At 36.6% G+C, this 21,601-nt stretch overlaps 2 protein-coding genes across 9 annotated transcripts in view; one reads left to right on the top strand and one right to left on the bottom strand.

Annotated features, from left to right (window-relative positions):
- Nucleotides 1–12,452: 12,452 nt before the first annotated feature.
- On the bottom strand, nucleotides 12,453–19,314 carry CCDC59 (coiled-coil domain containing 59). Its single transcript, XM_032393783.1, has 4 exons — nucleotides 19,144–19,314; nucleotides 17,731–18,043; nucleotides 15,022–15,121; nucleotides 12,453–12,942 (listed from the first exon to the last, which is right to left on the bottom strand). The coding sequence occupies exons 1-4, from the start codon at nucleotides 19,295–19,297 to the stop codon at nucleotides 12,781–12,783; spliced, it is 729 nt and encodes a 242-aa protein (XP_032249674.1). The 5' UTR covers nucleotides 19,298–19,314; the 3' UTR covers nucleotides 12,453–12,780.
- Nucleotides 19,272–21,601, top strand: part of METTL25 (methyltransferase like 25) — a 165,144-nt gene continuing 162,814 nt past the window's right edge. For all 8 annotated transcript variants that reach the window (XM_032393774.1, XM_032393775.1, XM_032393779.1 and 5 more), the window contains exon 1: nucleotides 19,272–19,740. In XM_032393774.1, coding sequence (XP_032249665.1) covers nucleotides 19,296–19,740 — 445 coding nt within the window. In that variant the 5' untranslated portion in view covers nucleotides 19,272–19,295. The remainder of the gene's footprint in view (nucleotides 19,741–21,601) is intronic.

Here is a 21,601-nt window from a genome sequence, read left to right as displayed (position 1 = left end):
GTTTCTGCATTGAGTATTTTACAATATGTTGTTTGGTTGAAGCATATGAAGAAATTTCTGCTTCATACAGATACATAGATGGGGAAAGAGAGATTATTTTAATAGCCTTTTCAGATAATTTATTTCACTTTTAATCATGGCTGTGTTTAGCAACCCGTTCACAAAATTCCACATTTATCAGGCTGGCAGCTTCCTCAACAATACATTTCATGCTCTGATGAGAGACCCAGAAGTCTCTTTTGAGTTAGAGCTAATACTCTGAAATCCTCACAATTGGACCTTGAACTTGGTTTTCACCTACATCTTTATTCTGGCAACAGGAAATGAGGGATTCCTTCAATGCTTCTTTCTAAACTTTCTGGTCATCTATGCCACATATTTTTAGTTCTCAGTTGCTTGTTTTCCACATCTACATTCTCTAGGGCCATCAGAAAAAGTCAGATTTTGCTATAGCAACTGAGTTTTACAATCGCTTGATATGCCAATGCTATAGCCTGCCCATACAGTTCATCCCATGGCAGTGTCAGTGACCATTTGAGTAATCTTTTTTTTTTTTTTTTAAAGATTTTATTTATTTGACAGAGAGAGGCACAGCGAGAGCAGGAACACAAGCAGGGGGAGTGGGAGAGGGAGAAACAGGCTTCCCGCAGAGCAGGGAGCCCGATGTGGGGCTCGATCCCAGGACTCTGGGATCACGACCCGAGCTGAAGGCAGACGCTTAACGACTGAGCCACCCAGGCACCCGACCATTTGAGTAATCTTAATGTCACTGCATGTCATGGATTAGCCATGTCCCATTTCTCCCCAACAGTCTTCAAATATGTGAGCAATCCATTTCCCAGATTTCAAATTCTGCTTCTTGGGGCCACTTTGGTACCAATTATTGTACCAAAGTTCTGGCAGGAAAGAAATGATACAAACTAGAGAAGAGGTTCATAAAGAAACTAACTTACACAGGTACAGGCAAGGTATAGGGAAACCATGGGGGATCATGCAGAGTCCTGTGTATGGTAACATTTCCAAGTTCTTAGCCCCTCTCCCCTTAGGACTTAATTCACTACAGGACACAAAATACAAATTTGGGAGTCATCCAAGATTATCCCTTGTCTATTACATCCCACTTTTAATTAATTAAATACCAAGTCCTACTAAAGATACATCTAAACTATCTTTTCTTTCCTACATTCTCCCTGCCCAGTGTGGCATCATGGTTCAATTCTTACTGAATCGTAAGAACTTTAGTGTAACATAGATTATGTATATACGGGAGTAGCAGGAGAGGGAGCTGGAGAAATAAGGAAGAACTAGGGCAGGGAAGGTCTTCTATATCATAATGAGTTCATTCACCTTTAATTTACAGCAAAAGAAAAAAATAGGGATAGCAGAGCCCTTTGTATTTCCATTATTATTTGCACTGTTGCAATTGAATGCTCAACTTGAGAAAATGCATTAATATAACATCAGCACAAAAGATGTGAATTTTAATATGTTAGCACATCCAATTACAGCACCACAAGGAGAATTAGGAAAAAAACAGCTATAAACATCCAGCTGCAGAGTTTAAGCAGTCTCATGCTGTGACTTTAGAAAATGCAAATTACGTGTTCTCATCTTAGAAACTAAAATGCATTATATTAAAGGCTAATCTATATTAATGACCTGGAAATTATAAACTTTAACAGGAAATGTATAGACTTGATTCTTTATTTTGATCAGTATTACTGAGTAAATATTAAACTGCATTACATAAGGTAGACAGACCAACATACCTAAAGGTCTCCCTATCTCAGCTACAGTACCATTTATTAACTATAGAGTGTCAGGGTAAAACATATCCATAGTTCCTCCACCCATGCTATATTGCCTATATACTTTGTATTAACTATAATATATAGACTTTACATCAACTATAAAATGTGAGGGTAAAGCATAACCATTGGTCTCCTATCTGTGTTGTAGTGACATTTGTTAATATAATATGTAGCTTGCTATATTACTTGCCAATTAAACATAAGCTAAACTAATCAATCTTAGTCTTTGTCATCTGAAAATATCATTTTGTAATAATTTGTTTTTAAGCATAAAATATGATAAAGAAATAGGCTTCTATGAGACAAAGTGATATCCTAATGAAATATGCACATGATGCCCCATCCCTGAGTTTATTTATCCTATTTTTCTTTGCTCAATAGTATCCCTCTGACTCATTTACTTTAACTCCAAAATGTAAGACATATTCTTTGAAGAAGAATCTGCCCTACAGGTAGAACAGACACAACTCTCATGATACTGAACACACCTTACCATGTTAACACTTTAGTTGTTAGGGGGAAAAAACCCATCTTGGGATCCTGAGCCTCTATGAAGTATTATAGAACAGGACATTTGTGAAACAAGACCAACCTAGGTGAAAAAAATAAACTCTTTCCCTTCCTTTTCTAAACTCCATAAGGGATTCTTCAGGCCAGACAGCCTTTAACAGCTTTGGTTCAAAGAGGAAGTACCTATTAAAAAGAAAGAATAAATGTCATGTGTTCCAAGAAAAGGATTTATTAAATGTTAGGGGGCTAGCTGGACTTTTCTGTTATTCTGAAATTAATCATTGCATTGTTAATGGTTCTTCACGTGCACAAGGGGGAAAAACCAGACTTAAGAAACATGTAGTCCATGTCCCCATTTTCCCTATAACCTCTGCCCATCAAAACCACATTCTTAAATCCCCCAATTTGGGTATCCATTTTCTCTCTCTCTCTCTCTGCCTCTCTTTCTCTGTCTTTATCTCTTTTTTGGTGTTTTTGTTAAGGCTTAAGGCACTTAAAGTTCCAAAAGATCGTTTTAAAATCTAATGTTAATTATTTTAAACAAAAAATATAATAATTTTCTAAAAGCATATTTTCTTTCCGAAGTCTGGATAAAATAGAATTTTCTAGAGAACTGGAAGTTAATAGACGCATCCTGCAATATGTCAGGATATTATTGGAAAAGAATGTGGTTATAACTTTGCTTCATGTTTTCTTGGAGCCTAAAGCCAATTCCATGAAGTGATTTTTTTCCCCCTATCTCCCATTTGTATGAACTGTCATTTCAAATTAATTGGGAAAGCAAAATATCCTTTCTTTTAAAAATGGTGGGAAATATTATAGCTTTATGGTAATATGATTAAGAACTTCCATCTTTTAATAAACCTGTGTAAGTAGGGGCTGGGGAAAATAATCATATTTTTTTCTTTTTCAGAACTGAAAGATATACAGTATTATTTTTCTACATTTTCTTTCCACTAAAATTGATTATTTAGTGTGATCCAAGGAATTTTTTTAAAAGTTCAAAAAGGAATACTTTGCATTATGCATCTGATATATATTTATGATTATATTTAATATGTCAAAATTTGTCAAGGAACTTAGTTTAACATGAAATGTGGCATGAATTTCTATATGGATATTTTGTATAAAACAGAAATCTGTAAAGAAAATTTATCCAAAAAGTGTTTAAAGATTTAAATACACAGGGACACCTGGGTGGCTCAGTCAGTTAAGCATCCAACTCTTGGTTTCGGCTCAGGTCCTGATCTTAGGGTGAGATCGAGCCCCGCTTCAGGCTCTAGGCTCAGTGTGGAGTCTGCTTAAGTTACTCTCTCCCTCTGCCCCTCCTGCTGGTCCTCTCTCTCTCTCTAATAAATAAATAAATCTTAAAATAAAAAGATTTAAATACACAAACTTCATTAATTATTTTTTATTTTAGCATAGTCATAATCTAAAAGTCAATAGCTCAATTAACAGATTATGATGGTTCAGCATTACAATAAAATATATTCAACTATAAGCCACTAGAATACTGACTTATCAGACCATTTAATGATGTAAAAATATGTTTGTAGTATAGTAAGGGAAATATAAAACACTATACTAAGAAGATGTATACCAATGCATTAATAGTTCATAATTCTACATAATTTTTCTTTGTTAAAAATCTGCATTTTCATCTGACTCTAATATTTATAAAATATAATATTCATATACATAAACATTTTAAAATGTACTGCTATTCACCTTTTTCTTTAGCAAAATACTAAATACTGTACATAAATTTGTTGGCCACCAAATAACTGAGAGAACAGGTTTGTGTGTACATTTGATATTGGAAGATAAGAAAAGACAAATAAATATAACTATTCTTTAACTAGAATTTCTTTGGAAACACACACTAGTTGATCATTTTTTAATATCTTTTGTTTTTCATTTTTGTAATTATAAAATGAGTCATTGGCTTAAAAGAAACTTTAAGTAAGTAAGTAATGAATATCATTCCTATTTGGAAACAAGATGCTTGAACAAACTGGGGTACTAATCTTGAAAATTTTCTACACAAAGAACAAATTTTGAGGAATTTAATTTGGGTAAGTACTATTCTATGTATGAAATGTATAAAGCCTGCTTGCACATCAATTAATTTGCCAGTTATGATTAAGAGGTTATATCACAAAGAATGATAATTTCTTCAACTGAAAAAGGCAACAATAATAGTATTTATCAGGGGGTTACTAAGGGTATTAAAGGAGATAATATGTGGCAAAGTATAATGTTGGGCAATATTAATATTACTATTTTTATCATCATCATACTATGATATTTGGCCTATCATAGGGTTGGATAGAATCATAGAGTTCATTGGGATTAAGTGAGATAATATTTGTAAATTTCTTAGCGCAGTGCCAGTAATTAGAATTACAATAATGATATTAATTTACTTCTTACATATGTATCAGATGAATAGTATCTTAATATCTGTTTCTCTAACATTCCTATCTTTCATGACCTCAAATGACTAGTTTGCTATTAATTAGCCTCAAAATAGCAACCTATATTTCACATGAAAATATCTGGTAATAATGTTATGAGAGGGAAAATAATATGTTTAACATTTAGCAAAGTAGTTCTAAAAGTCTGAAATGTCTGAGCTCAGCTCATACGGCAATAAAATTTTTTTTAGAAATCTACATTCAAATATGGACTTCAGGTGAAATTACATTTTTACCTTGTAAGTGGTGTTAGCATTAGCCTACTTGAGTCTCTGCAATTAGGTTTGGAAGGACATAAAGTTTAATTCATATCCTGTGCTTAAAATCTCATTTTTTAAGTAACAAAAGTGTCAGAAGTTTTCACGGATAAAGAAATAATGGTGGAAATAATCCAAATATTGGAGGTTTTATCTATGAGAGATCCAGCACTCATGGGTCACTTGAGGATATTTTTTTATGGTTTCTTAATGGCTATCATTGCCATTATTAATTGAATGGGTTTATATCCTGTGACACAAAAACGATCAGGCATGACTTTCAATTTGACAATGTAAAAATTATTATTAAGTATTACTGATACAGAATATAACGTGATTCATATCTAAAATATTACAGTTAGATAATTGCAGTTATGGGTAATTGCAAGTGCTTTATATTGACTACATATATACTTTTTTTCTAATATTACTTTTCTAATGCCTTTTCTAGGCCTTTTCTAATGCCTTTTGATCTCTAAAAAGTGTGAAATGATTTATTTATCCACTTAAGTTACCCTATTATGTATATATTATTTCATGTCACTTATTTTTTTTACCTACAGTTTTAAAAGAAAAGTCTGGAAAACTTTGGGTTTTTTTTTTGTTTGTTTTTTCATACAGGCAAAGATTTGACCTGAATTGATATGAGGCTATTTATATTCTCGAATCATCTCTTAGTTTGAATATTCGGTTTACTGAAGCAATTTTAATATGCAGCTTGAGACCCTGCTGTGACTGTTATTTAAATATGTGGTGTTTGTGCTGAATTACATATTTAAAATTCAAAACATTCTGAATCTGAAACACTCTTGGACCCAAGGGTTTTGGAAAATAAGTTATGAACCTATATTACCATGCTCATTTTACAGATAGGTAAATTGGGGCACAGAGATGGTAAACCATTTTGCAGTCACACAACTTGTAAATAGGAGAAATGTGATTAATCTTCATATGAACATTAATTGGTTTTAAATGCTTTTCCCATCCCTCCTTTCTTTTCCACTGATTCCAAAATCTCAAGCATGGAATGTTAGATGGATACCTGTAGACAAGAATGTCATTTTTTTTTTTTCTATTTGAGAGAGTGAGAGAGCATGAGAGAGAAAGCACAAGCAGGGGGAGCGGTAGAGAGAGAGGGAGAAGCAGACTCCCCGCTGAACAGGGATGCCAATGCGGGACTCCATCCCAAGACCCCAGGATCATGACCTGAGCCAAAGGCAGACGCTTAACCGACTGAACCACCCAGGCACTGGACAGGAATGTCATTTTAAAAGGAAGACGAATTTAAGAGGGGGAGGGAACTAGGAAAGCTTACTGCTTTCAGTGTTGCTAGCTGAAGCCTCGCTTTGTATTCTATGGAGATCATACTGGTCAACCCAGATGAGTCCATTAAGACTGGGATGTTAATTTACTTGAATGTGTATGTGTCATGGTTACTGCAAAGGGTGCCAAATGCTGTACCAGCATGTACTGTCAAAAAAAAAAAAAAAAAAGACCACTGTGAATGCCTATATAATAATCAGTCTGAAATGTGGAATTACATAGCAAGCAAAGTTTTCAAAGGGCTTAAATACATCTGTCTTGATTGAAATTTCACAGATGGAATTTCTAGACTTAACCACATAGCAGCTTGGGGTGAATGTTAGGAAATTGAGTTTTTGTTTAAGCTCAGAAACCAAATTGTTGTGTGACCTTGAATAAATAATTCAGTATTCAACTTCATATGTTCCCATTTCTAAATTATATTTAGAATTCTGTTTTGATGAAATCTAGATGAAATAAATGTACCTGAGTGCAGTTAATTGAGCCATTTTTAGAAAGACCTAGAAATAGTATTTATTACTATTTCAGGGTCTAATTCTGAAGCAGTATCAGGAGCCAAGCTCTGAATTTGTCATCTGCTGTGTGTCCCAAGGTAGAACATTTAAACTAGCTCTCATATTCTTTAATAGCTTTTTTGAAAGTGGCAAAAAGATACTAATTTGTAATCACAACTCTAAATATAGACTCCATTCCTAGTCAAATTATATAAGTTAAAAATTCAAGCATATTTGTCCCTTTCACATTCTACATTAATCATTGTTTCCTAGTTTTAGTTATTCCTGGGACAGAAAAATACTACAAGCTCATGAACTATTTCAATTAATAGCAAAGAACAATTCTTTCCTTTCTCACCAGATAAGTGGTTTCTGATTTCTAGAATAGTACATATCCCATTATTGCTAAAACCTCTATGTACACTGAAGAGTTGTCATTATGACTCATGTGGATGGCTCACTTATTAGGCCACTAATGTAAAAACATTCCTATAAAATTAAAGAATGTGAATAAGACTTTAAAGTTGATGACAGAGTATATACCCTGTGAAGAATATTTAAATGTTGAGAATTATCAATTGTGGTAATTCATGATGCAGAATACATCTCAAAAAAATTTCTAAAGGGCTAACCATGAGCTATAAATTGTAAACTCCCTTCTCTGATTAAAAATTAGATTTTTAAGGGGCACCTGGCTGGCTCAGTCGGTAGAGCATGCAACTCTTGATCTCAGGGTTGTGAGTTCAAACCCCAAATTGGCCATTGAGCTTACTTAAAAAAACTAAGGTTTTTAAAATTAATTTGTCACGAAAGCATACAAAAAGTAAATTTGTTTAGAAATAGGGGTAAGGATGTAATGGATGAATTTAGCAGTTTTTCAGTTTTTACTAAGGGAGACAGTTATTTTGAGTATTTACAATTTAAGGTGATACATTTGATACTATGCCAAATTATACATAGATTGGAACAAAGAAATCCAAATTACTCTTCTCAATATGCAAGCACAAAATGCAAGTCACGCAAATATGCTAATGTTTTTAAATGAATTCAGATTTTAATCTACATTTAAAACACAAAAAGTAACCTTCCAAACCTCCTGCCATGGTAATGAACTTAAGCAGAATTTCCAAAAGACTTTTTCCTAAGGATGTTGAGAGGAAGTGGATGGTATTAAAGATCCACTTGACTTTCTTCACTGTGGTGAACAGATAAATTGAGGTCTACTCAGATGTAAATTGAACAAACTCAACACTTTTCAACCCAAGCCCGTTCCTTCTACAAGATTCTCTATTTCTGTTGTATTAATATTATATATGCAATATATATAATAGATAATAGATAATAAAATATAGTAATAAAATTATATATAAATAATAGCAGACCAAATATAGGAGGCTCTCATAAAAAAATTTGGGGAAGAAGAAATGGACTAGGTCTTCTATAATGACAAGACGGTGAACCGTCTCTGTTCCATATTAGAAAAACAAGATCTCTCAGTGATGTCCATTAGATGGCTATATCTGGGTTAAGTAAGCACTGGGATAATTGGAGTGTTTGTATGATGCCCATTTTAGGATTATACCAGCTAAGCACCTCTGCTTTGCATGTGATTTTGCCAATTTAGGATTATGGCATTTGGCTGTCTCTGCTTTGTATGTGGTGTGCCCAAGAGGCCAAAGTTCATCAGTCTCTTCTTGTGGTTATTCTTCCATCCCAGGGGAGAAGGTTTGACCACAAAGAATTTGGCTTACTCTGCATAGACTCATCATTTGAGTGTGTCTGTGTCTGTGTTTCAGAGGTTCAGTGACAGAACTGGCCCTATTGAGATAACAATATTCTGAACCCTGTATGATGGCACTGCATTAATATAAACACAACCACAGGTAGAAGTGGAACCAACCAATGATGAACTTTCTTTGACCAATGGAATACTCCTTCGCCATCTCTAAAGGACCTTGTACACCCTGCAAAATTGACCGTAAGATAGGCTAAATTACTAAGTATAATCAGTTAACAGGCAACATCTCATAACTTGTGATTCTGTTGTGGGTGGTCCTCAGGACACATTTCGGGAAGCACTGGAACAAGGTCCTCAGTTTTCTGAGAAATTTCATGTGGTTAAAGACATTAAGGATAGTTTCATGGATGAGATGGCACGTAGGAAAATCCTTTAAGGTTGTGAAGTGAAGACAGCATGAGGAAAAGATGAAGAAAGCCTGGTGCCTTCACAGGACGCATGACCCTTCAACACCCTGATTTCAGACTTCTGGCCTCCATCTCCCTGATGGCCAATTTTGTTTTTCAGAAAGTTGATCTAGCTGCTGTGAGTCAACTGTAGCCTGCTTAAATTGAGAAAATGACCTGTCTGGAGGTTTGGTGGGGAGAGACCTCGACTTAGAGGCATCTCATAGAGCTGGGATGGTAAAATGTGCTCATTTAGCACGTAGCACCGCAAGGCCAGCGCCATTGGCTTTTGGTCTGCCTATGCATTTCTATCTTCATAACCACTGCTTCCTTGTGAGTTCTGGACAGCTTCCACTAAGTCATCAATATCCTTCTCACCATTAGTCAACATATCTGAATTCATAAATCCTCCAGGTTTCATAGCATTTCTGAATCACAAAACAATTCTGAAATCATATCTACTATCGTTTTATCTTCTCTCTTTTGCCAGAGTACAGGCTTCAGTCAGCGATGGCTTCTGCTACCTGGGAAGATCCAATATTATGTAATGGAGCTGCTTTAATGGCTGTATTTTCAGTAGACACAGTAACAGTGGATGCCTTTGTAATTTTAAAAATAAAATCCATCTATAAACTATATTAAATCAAGTGGCAGGTGGGGGAAGATGAATGGAGCCCAAAGGTACAAGCTTCCAGTTATAAAATAAGTCAAGAGGATAGAGAAATCTGTACTGCATACAAGTTTCTGCCTTGAAGTTTAAGAGCAGCAAATACTGAAACAGTCAAGCTGTAGCATAGCTCTATTTTTTCTACCATGAAATCCTAAATGTGGTTGCTTTCTAGTGTCGCTGCAGCCTCCACTGAGGTCCCTGCTCTTCATACATTAGATTAAATAGAGTTCACGGACAAGCTGCAGGAGCCTGCCCCTATTGCCTGCGCTTGCCGATGCCTTCAATACCAGCACCGCCAGGGTAGCTCGTGGAGCCTCCTCTTGGCTGGCGTTGGCTGAGGTCATCCAGGAGGTCAGGGTTTGGGTGAGCCCACTCCCTCATTCTGTGCCTTTGCTGAAGCCTGTGTGTCTCCACCACTTCCACTCCCCACCCTGCTTCTTTGTTGAGGCCTGTACACTTCTGGAGACTCAATATTGCACCCTGCCTCTGTAGAAATAACCAAATTTCTGTAGACGAAACTACCCTGAACTTCAGATCAAAATCTCATGTGCCTTAAGGCTTAAAGTATCTTGGCAAAATGGCAGCAATTAAAAGCCTACCGCATATTTATAAAAATCAAATTAATGGCCCAGTATAAGCCCCTACAAACATGCCAAGACCATGTATTGAAGTCTAAGCTCTAAAACTACAAGCTCTAGCCACCCAAGGCTTCTGCACTTGTATACCATATTCCCTTAAGTTTCATTCTTGTTTTATTTCTTGATGTACTGACCCAGGCAGCACAAATTGGTTTTAGATGTTACATTCCCCCAAACACAGGTCTTTCCCTTGCTCTGCCTCCATGCTCATCTCCCTCCTACCCTCCATCAATACTGCCTGTTCTTTATAATTTTGGTATAAGAATAGTAATCAAGAGGGGCGCCTGGGTGGCTCAGTCGTTAAGCGTCTGCCTTCGGCTCAGGTCATGATCCCAGAGTCCTGGGATCGAGCCCTGCATCGGGCTCCCTGCTCGGCGGGAAGCCTGCTTCTCCCTCTCCCACTCCCCCTGCTTGTGTTCCTGCTCTCGCCATCTCTCTGTCGAATAAATAAAATCTTAAAAAAAAAAAAAAAAAAAGAATAGTAATCAAGAGTATATGCACTGTGCAGGCAGGCCCAGGTGGTTTCCCCAAATTATCATTTAGATAAGTCACTACCTTGCTGGGCATAAAAATTAAGAATAGCAAGGAGACCATGAGTGTTAAGGTGAGGGTGCCACCTCCACAGGAAAGAGAACATCAGCAATGGATAGAAGTGTTAGCCCCCACCCATAATAACATACATGGAACTATTTTTAAGAATTTTAAATAAACTTTTAAATATATCCCAGGCTTTCTTCATCTTTTCCTCATGCTGTCTTCACTTCACAACCTTAAAGGATTTTCCTACATGCCATCTCATCCATGAAACTATCCTTAATGTCTTTAACCACATGAAATTTCTCAGAAAACTGAGGACCTTGTTCCAGTGCTTCCCGAAATGTGTCCTGAGGACCACCCACAACAGAATCACAAGTTGTTTGTTAAAACGTGTTACTGAACCCACTGATGCTATCCAAAACTTGGAAGTAGGACCCTTGAATGTACCTTGTAAGAAGTTCTGTGTGCGATTCCCTAGCACAGTGAAGTCTTTTTTTTTTTGTACCTGATCCTAACAGATTACTTTTGTCCTGTGATGTTATTATTTGGCATTTATTGCTCTGTTAAGTTGCTTGGAGGAAGGAGTTCTTTTCTAAGACTAATTCCTTAACACGGACCTTGCACATACAGCAGCTGCTCAACATTTTTAAAATGAACTCAACTAATTTTTACTCATCTCTCAAAAGGACTAGATCTCTCTCTTCCCTTGTCCCATCCTATCCTGAGTGTCTCCCTTGTCTTATCCTGATAAAGTGTCTCGAAGTAAAACACATGCTATACAGCAATTAATTGAAAATTTTTACTGTTTCACAATGTATTCTCATTACTGATGTAGCCACATTTAGGCTTTTACAGTTGGCTCGTGGCTCGTCTTAAAGGTAATATAATGTATTGCAAATTCCTAAGCCATGTTTTTCTACGTAACAAAGAATTCCTCCTTTACCAAGTTGTTTCCTCAGCATCTCCTATTGCACTTTTAAATGCAAAGTGATCAGTGGAGTGCCAAGGCTCCCTAAAACCTTAATGCAGTAGCAGGCTGCATCTGCTACCATTTATATAACTTTATTATACAATGTTTTATAAATATTTTCATATGGTCCTTTTGTTTCTAATGATGATAAGCAAGCCCTTCTCATTTTGTAGTGATTGCAAGGAGGCAGGAGAAGCAGTATCCCTGTCTTTTCCCTCAGCTCACAAAGGTACCAAGGGAGACAACACTGCTAATGTTCAGTGACAATATTCTTCCATAATAGGGTCCCACAGAATCTGAAAAGCTTAATTCTTGCTGTGACACTGCTCAGTTTCCAACATCATTCAAGATTTGACACCAACAAGCTTTGTGTTTCCACTTAGGAGAACGTTTGTAAATACCAGATGGAATTCTTACACCAAACTCTACTTTATAAAAGACCATGTGGTAATTCAGTGGGGGTAGAAGGTAGATTCAGCACCTCTGTAGCCTGCTCTCAGGTTTCTGAATTTAAAACCGTTAACAGCTGATTACTAAATGTAAACATTTCACTGAAATGATTCATTGAAAGTTGTGCTCCGTTATTTTCAAAACATCTTATTTCATCTGATTTTCATATGGTACAAAAATATTACATGCTTAAACATGTTCAAATAGAAAAGTTCTTTCAGTTCTTTGGGCCACCTTCCTTGAAAGGCAAATAAATAAGAAACAAATCATATTATGTAGAGCATACACAGAAAATTTTCTTTCACAAAAATAAAAATATTTGGACATTTTATACTTAGTACAGCTTTGCAATCTATTTTATGTTAACAAATTTAGTTAATTGTTAGGAGGTACAGTACATACACAAAAGAACTCAGTAGAGGGCAGATATTTTAATCCTTAATTAAGAAGATGTCTGATTTAATTTTTTTCTTGTATTTTTTTAAGAAGATACGCCATTTGTAAATTCAAGTTTGGTTGGCCCTTTTTAGTCTTTTTGCTCAATATTTTGAATGCTTCCATTTTCTTCTTCTTATAGAGCCTTTGAGCTTCTTCTCTCTCTTGTTTTCTCTTCTCAAATTCCTAAAATTATTAACATATATAAATTCCATTAGTAACAAACAACAGACATATTTCAGTAATTGTGTTGAAATAGCTATCACCACGGGAATGCTTTAGGCTTGTCTTATATTTTGCAAAATGGGAGGGGTTACCTGTCACCAAAGTAATGTACCCTCTTTGCCTTTACACTATAATGCATGCTATAACATAGAATAATGTACTTATTACAAATTTTTAATTCTTTGGATACAACTAAAATTAGAGCAGAGAGGAAAGAAGGCATATTTATGTAAGATTTCATCATTTAATTAGATCTGCCAGAGTTAGAAGAGACTTTAGAGATTACCTATTCTATATAATACAAAAATCTTCACTTCCAGAATGTCTGGTATTCTTTTTGAAAGATTTAATTCAGGAAACATTTACTGACTATACACTCGGCAAAACACTGCTAGGCATTATGATTTTGATTAAGACTTATCATGCTCATTTGATTTGCTAAGATAAAGACTCAAATACATTTGAGCATAAGAAAAATAATTCAAATTTATATGTAAACCTGAAAACCACTATTTGAAATGCAGAACATTTTACTAAATTAAATATAAAAGTTAGATGAAAGTTCTTAAATAACGCACTACGTACAGTTTCGCAATTTCCCTGGTAACATAGCCCCCAAATGACACAGTTTGTATTTGCATGGTACCATAATTATCAAAGTGCTTTCCCATCAGAGCATATTCCAATCTTGTAAAACTTTCATGATAGGCTATTATCTTCATCTTACAGATGAGGAGCTGATTCTCAGTGATAATGAAAGTGATTTGCCCCCAATACCCAGTAGAGCCAAGTCTCATATCTAGATCTTGTGAATTCAAAGTCTGACTAGCACTCAAACTTATGATTTCCTATGGCATAGTACTTCATATATTTTAGTAAGCACAAAAGATCTGGAACTTATTTGTGAATTTAGGCATATACAGTCTAATTTACCTCTATGGAGTTTCTCTAAACAAAGTAAAAAAAAAAAATTACAGTCTTACCATCTACTATGGGTGCTTCTTTGATTTCTCATGAATTGGGTATTAGCTTTTATACTGACATTCGATATCTATAAATTCTAAGAAACTGTCAATTTTCATGACTACAAATCCCTAGTATTTATAAAGAAAATTTTAAAAGGATACTAAATGTTTTATAGTGTAATGGTCCTTACCTTATCTGGTATGCTATTTACAAAGGTGGCAGATATCAGATGGTTGGTTAGAAGAGTATAATGTAACAAGCTATGAAACAAATGTCCATTACTTACATAGAGAAATGTTTCTGCTTCAACCCTGTCTACCAGTTTAAGAATAATCATGAGAATTTTAGATGTTAAACTTCCAGATTTCTTATACAAATTCTAAAGCTAAGACATAAAATAATGTCAGTGCCATCTTTAAAGTAGTTTTTGATTGATGTGCTATCCTTTTTAAAGTGATAGATTAATATATCTTCAATACAAAAAATAAAAACCACAGAGCAAACAGAATTTTGTTGAAGCTGTGGATAATTTTATTGTACTCATTTGAAAAAGACTTTTAATTTTGGGTTTCTGAATAATAAAAAGTGGTAATTTTTTGCTAAGTTAATCTAGGCAGCTTTTTAATAGGCAAGATCAACTCTTCAGAGAAAAGAAATATTTTATTCTAATGCCTCTGATTTTTACTTACTTCAACGTAAAATTATGATAATCATCTATACTTTACTTACATCAGTAGGTCTCAAATTTTTTTATACTAAGAATTTCTTGAGGCACTTGTTAAAAGTGCAACTTCTCAGACCATACCCTTGAAAAATGTTGTCCCACGCGCTCATAACCTATGAGCAGTGACTTTAAAATCCTATTCTTGACCAACTAGTATCTCTTCTCAAAGATAATATAAACGATCAAGGAATTTGTTGAAATTCTACAGTTCTGCTCAAACTACTCATTTATTCAGCAAATATTTACAAAGAACATACTATATGCACATACTAAGAAACAACAGTTTTATATACATCTACATTTAGAATAAATTTTTAAAAAAAGGATCTAAGTATTTTAAAAGATCTTACTTGTTTCTTAGCAGCACGCTCAGCCTGTACTTGTTCATATTCTTCCTGTGCTTTTTGATTTGATGTTTTCTTTTTATTTTTCTTTGAAATAGTAATGGAGCTTTTTAAGATAAAGATATGTAAGTCAAAGGATTAAAAGTGACAACCAAAATTATGACTCAATTATGTCAAATACAGTACTTGCATAGGAAAATCTCACTGATGCAAATTAATAGAGCAGGGAAGAGAGGCTGGCAGAAAGAGAACAAAACCGTATTAGTAAAATATCCAAATTACATGCTAGAGTTACAGCTTTCAAGACATAATTAAAAAGTGGTAAATGGAGACTCTTGGAGAAATATTTCAACCACGGACAATACAGAAAGCTGTGAAAGATCCTAAATGTTAACAAACAGGAAACTAGCACAATGGCAGAAATGACTGAAAAAGGCATTAAATTGAAGGATGTGACAGAAGTTATGGATGACATGAACTTTAATCCCAAAGTGCTTCGATCGTCTCTGAATTCATCTACTCAGTCATGAATGACCACACCTTCAAGGCAGTCCCCATTTAAAACTGTTCTATCTTGGAAGTACTTCTCGCTCTCTGGTGTCCCCAGACACTTAGGCTCAGATTCCATCCATTTCCTCAAGCTATCTGATTCAGTGATTAATCTTCTTTCTTCCAGTCTCAATTTTTCACTACGTCAGCTCACAACCACAATAAAACAGGTTTCAGCAGCTGCTTTCTTAACAAATGCATAAATTACTCATCACCAGATTCTATGTACTCTTCTATCAGTCTTTTCTTTGTTCTTTCGTAAGTTAAGTACCTAGAAAGAATAGTGAATAGACTACAATAGTCCCTTCACACTCACTCCTTTTTTTTCCTTCACATTCACTCCTTAACTCTTTGCAATCTGGTGTTTGCTCTCTCCAATGAAACAGTCCATGCCAAGACAGTGATGACCTCAACAAATATGAAGATTGAGTCAATGGGCACTATTCAGTCTCATTTAATTGACCATTCACTACTTTTGAAAATTTCACTCCCTTAGTTCTAGTAACATTCTTCTCTCCTGATCGTTTTTTTCTTCCTTGCTCCAGGCATTTCCCCAAGTGTTTCTCTTCTTGGTCTCCATTCTTTAGACAGTAATATCCATGACCATGGCTTCAGACGCCACGTGGACGCAAGGTCAAAATCTTAGTAAGGGTTATCTATTAAAATCTCTCCAAAATCACCAATGATTACCTAGACCATAAATCCAAAGACTTGGTCTTAGTCCTGTTTTTCTTGGACTCTATAGTATTTGATAGATGACCAATCCCTACTTTGCACAACTTTCTTCGGCTGACTTCACTGTCTCTGTATTCCCCTTTCTCCAATTACGACAGTTCTACTTAACTTTTTCAATAATTTTTTCTGCTTTGACCTCAAAATAAGTAATCTTTAAGAATATGATTGTTACTTTCATATCATGTCTCATGGTTTAACCCTCTTCACCTCAATTATTACCAGGAATGACTGAAATCTACATTTCTAGATTTGCCAGAGCTTTACATCCATTATTAAATAATATGATGCACAAGCCTACTAAAAAAATTGAATTTTTAATGTCTCTGTCTCTTATCTCCATTACACTTTTTCCTAGGGTCTTATTTCCTGTTACTTTTACCACAAATAGTTAACAACTTTAAAGCACAGTATTTTAGTGAACTAAAAAGTTACAGTACCAAGTAACAAGTGGATTTTCTGCTGGTTTAGGTTTCAACAGTTTTTTAACTTGAGATATGTGTGCAGAAAGCTTTGTAAGTTAGCTATTATAGAACCCAAGTGTTACACAGTTGTGCCATTTGTTTTTTAATTGGGACCAAGTCTATGTCCTCCGGAAAAAAAAATCCAGAATAGTATTAACGGCAGCAGTTAACATTCATGAAGCACTTCCTATGTGCCATTCGCCTTTTTAAGTACCTTATATAAATGAACTCACTTCCCAACATCATGAGATGGGTCAGCGATACCATGGGGTCTATGTGAATAACCCATTCTAGAATTGTACAACATGGGAGCTCTGAATTACATACTTATTACTGTCTCCATTTCAAAGAAAAGAAGAGGACACCAGGCACCAATATGTGTCCAGCTCCAGTCTGATATTAACCACTACACTATAATACCTCTCAAAAGTTAGTTTTTTTTTTAAACATGTGTTAATAACAGGAGTTAACCATGGTCCAAAAAAATTAAATATACTCAAGAGGCTGAAATCCAAAACCCAGATCTTTTCATTCCAATTTCATTACTTCTTCCATTAACCTAAACTAGCCTAACACAGTCATTTAAGCTAAAAGAAAGCTTCCTTGAAAATATTTTCACATAATCCACTGTGATTTCTATAATGCCTTAAATAAAAAAAATTCTAATTCCATAAACTGTGCTATAATCTCTTTCATAAAACACTACTTATATCTACAACAAAGGATCTGAGGGGTGCCTGGGTGGCTTAGTCAGTTAAGCATCTGACTCTTGGTTTCAACTCAGGTCATGGTCTCACGGTCTTGAGACAGAGCCCCATGTTGGGCTCTGCACTCAGCGGGGAGTCAGCTTGAGATTCTCTCTCCCTCTGCCCCTCCCCCCTTCACTCTCACTCTCTCTCTGAAATAAATAAATAAATCTTAAGAAAATTTTTTTTAAAAATAAAGGATTTGAAAGGAAGATAATACATACTTTATTCTTATGCTACATTGTTCTGATGACTGAGGCTGCCCAAAACTACAATGCTCTTCTGACAAAGCTTGGTCGATGTCACACTGTTCCTTTGGCAAAGGTTGATCAGCTTGTTCTTCTGACAAAGGCTGTTCAACTTTTCTAAGTTGCTTCCTGAGTCTTTTCTCTTCAGCTAAATAAAGATGTTTCAGATGCTCAGGGTATCGATCTGTGAATTGGGATTCCTGTGAGGTTCGGGCCTTCTTTTCCTTCCATAGCAATTTCCTGTAATTTTGCTGAATCTTCAGTTTTCTTCGGAATGCAAAGCCTTGCCCTATTGAACAATATCAGTCATAAATTACTTTCTCAGAAAATAAATTGCATGAAAAATGTAGCTGTTAATTTAAAATGGAAAACTTTTTACATCATCACATTCACAAGCTAGAATTACACTAACTTGCTTTAAAATGTCATTTCAAGAAAACAAGTTTAAGGGAATGGAATGAATTATATGTTGGTCCTTTGCAAAAAGACCTGGCTAAAATCAGTCATGCACGCTCAGTGATAATCCCAAAGAAGAAAAATGACTAGTTACACAACTCCAATTTGATTTTGTACCCCAAATCAAAACAAATTCTTTAATACATCTAAAACAATTAATCTAGGTCTTCAATACTTAAAAAAAACCCTCACATCAATTATTTTACCTTAGAGAAACACTCTACGACTAAACTAATTCCTACAAGAGAGATGGTGTATGATTTTCTGTACAGCTAGCAGTTATGAGAAAGTTGAACTTATTTAAGACTTAAAACATTCCACAGGCGCCTGGCTGGCTCAGTCGTTAAGCGTCTGCCTTCGGCTCAGGTCATGATCCCAGCGTCCTGGGATCGAGTCCCACACCGGGCTCCGTCCTGGGGGGAAGCCTGCTTCTCCCTCTCCCACTCCCGCTGCTTGTGTTCCTGCTCTCGCTATCTCTGTCTCTGTCAAATAAATAAATAAAATCTTAAAAAAAAAAAAAAAAAAAAGACTTAAACATTCCAAATGGAATTTGAGGAAACTTGCTGACAGCAAGACAAATAAAAACACAAACTAAAGCGAAGCAAAGAAAGATCAGTAAGAAAAGACTGGAAAACTGTGGACCCACAGATGCTCTACTTACGGTTTCACCGGAAAACTGCAGAGAAGAACAATTCTGATTAAGAATGGGGTTAAGTCGGAGGAGACACTTAAAGAATTACAGTTAGCAACACTGACTCATCTTCCCATTCACAGTTCTGGGAGCCCCACGGCTTCAGCGGGTTTAAGAATGGCTTTCTCTGCCCTAAGGCGGGCCGGGTCTGGTTCCTAAATCCTTCTTCCCTGCTCCGGCGGGTAGCGTATCCTAAGATTTCGCAGGCCTTAAGATTTGTAAAAGACTGTCTTCTTACATACCCTCGCGAACGCTCCCCGCGAAGGCCTGCGGATGATTAGATCGCCAAGTCCTCTGCCTCACGTTCTTATTCTTGAATCCGACCGAAGAAACTCCTTGGCTACGCGTCTCAAAATCCCCTGCCGACCACTCCGCTACCTGCCTTACCGGCGCCATGGCACACCAACCAAGTCGCCAGAAAAACGCAACGGACGCTGTTAAAATACGTCATGAGACAAAAGCAATCAATCACCCAACTAGAGTCCAGATCGGAGTTCTATTCATCCGGTCTGTTACTTGCGACCGAGTCCTCGCCTTGCGGCTACGTTTGCGCCACCTACAGCCCGGGAGGGTGAGCGTCATGGCGGCTTCTTTCCCGCTCCCAGTGACCCAGGACCTGTTCACGTTGCGTGCCACGTTGCAGGAGCTGCTGCAGTTCCTGAGGAAAGCCCTGTGCATTTCCAACGCACATACGGTGGACTTCTACACGGAGTCCGTGTGGGCGCAACTGGTCGACTTGCCCCCGGAGACCGTGCTGAGGGTACTGAGGAAGTCAGTGGCAGAGGCGGAGGCCCGGCCCCCGGAGGCGCGCCTCCTGGTGGAAGCTGAGAGGCGATCAGGTAAATGGCAGGTGGGCGGGGCGGGCAGGGAGCGGAAAGACCGTCCACTCTAGCAAAGCGTCTCCCTAGCGTAAGACGAGCGGAAACAGGTGTGCTGCATGGCGGGCAGAGGCTGGCTTGGGGGCAGCGGAAGTGGAGTCAGGTTCGTGGCGGGGTGGGCCCGGGACGTTCTTCCGGATTCTCTGTCCTTGGGTCCCAGTGTATTTCCCAATTTAAATAGAACAGGAAATCGCGCAGGGGCGTTTCTTTGAGTAATTGGACAGTTTCTTGACTGGAGGGAAACAAGCAGAACAAGCAGAACAAGGCGGAAGATAAATCAACACTTAATGAAACACACCAAGATAATTTCAAATATTGATAATGGCCAAGAAAAAATAAAAACAGTTAAACGTGATAGCGATTGTGTGAGGAGGCTGCTTTAAATTAGGTGGGCAGAAGCATGAGAAGGCGCCCGCCTGCCGTGAGCCACAGGAAAGGAATTGAGGCTCTGGGAACCGCAGAGGCACGGAAGAGCGGGGCTGGTTGAGGTTTAGGAGGAAAGTATGAGTGGTTAGAGCCAGGCCCTGGGAAATGGCAGGTGTGATCAGTGTGATGGGAAACATTTGGAAGGACTTAATCTCACATTTGAAAAAATAATTTTAATAGTTATTTGGTTATTTGAGGAACAGACTAATGGAGCAGCAACTGAGGCCGGTTAGAAGGTTTTTCAGTAGTACAAGAAAGAGATGATTGTATCAGGGATTAGGATGGTAGTAGTGAAGAACTGGAATATGTACTAGTTCACTTGAAACTGTTATAAAGTATCTGCTATGTGCCATGAATTTTTGTAGGCTCTGGGGTTTCTTGCCCTCGAGAAACTTAAATTCTGCTAAGGTGAGTCCATTTTAGAAGTAGAATGATGCGAGGACTCCATATGGCTTCTACTTTGCTTCTAGGCATTCCCAACCTTGCCCTTGGTAGTGAACTTTATTCACTGAGCATTCTCCAAAATGCAAAGTACCACTAGAGTGGTCTCCTGTAACAGGACTTGGTAAATACTGGTTTCTTTAAAGTTACTGTTTCTTGTTGAAAAGTTAGACTATCAGTTTGCTCTCGTAATACCCAGTACTTATGATAACATGGCAATTTGGAGACTGTGTCTGTCCTGTAAACTGATGTATTTCTAGCACCTAATAAAATACCTGGCTCCGTGTACATTTGTTGAATGAATGAATGAATGAATGACTCGTGGTAGCTTCCCAAAAAAGAAAGGAAACTACAATTAAATATGAAGCCTAAGACTTTCATATGGGGTTTCACACAATGGAAGAATTAAATTGTTTATATAGCCTAATAATAATAATATTATTATTTGATATTATTTACCCTGCAGTGTGCTAGATATTTTCTTGCATATTTTCTTTTTCAACATTTAACATTTTTACATATAGCAGGCTTGCAAGACGGGTTCTGTTTTCCCCTATTTGTGGAATTGCAATTTGAAGTTTGCAATTTGCCAGGGTCACAGCAATGGAGATTCCAACCTGGGTCATCTGAGGTTTTCACCACTGTGATAAAATTTTACTCTGAATTATTTAGGAGTAAATTACAAAGGCCATTTATTGCAAAACCAACGTTTTTATGACACGAATACATTCCTTATTTTTTGTTTTGTTTTTATTGTTTCCCCTTTAAAAATGTAAGAATTGTTTTGTTCACTGCTGTATCCCTAGTACAATGCTTGGTTAAATGGTTAATGATATTTGGCGAATGAATGAATTATCCTACTTATTCATTCTCTTGGGCTAGGAATAGAATATTACCATCTTTTGGGAAAACCTTACAACCAATTTTTTATTTATCCAACAATGGAAACTAGACT

This window comes from Phoca vitulina, unplaced genomic scaffold (assembly GCF_004348235.1).
Source record: "Phoca vitulina isolate PV1807 unplaced genomic scaffold, GSC_HSeal_1.0 scaffold76, whole genome shotgun sequence".
NCBI lineage: Eukaryota > Metazoa > Chordata > Mammalia > Carnivora > Phocidae > Phoca > Phoca vitulina.
Note: the sequence above shows the minus strand (reverse complement) of the source record. Positions and strands in the feature narration are given on the sequence as shown.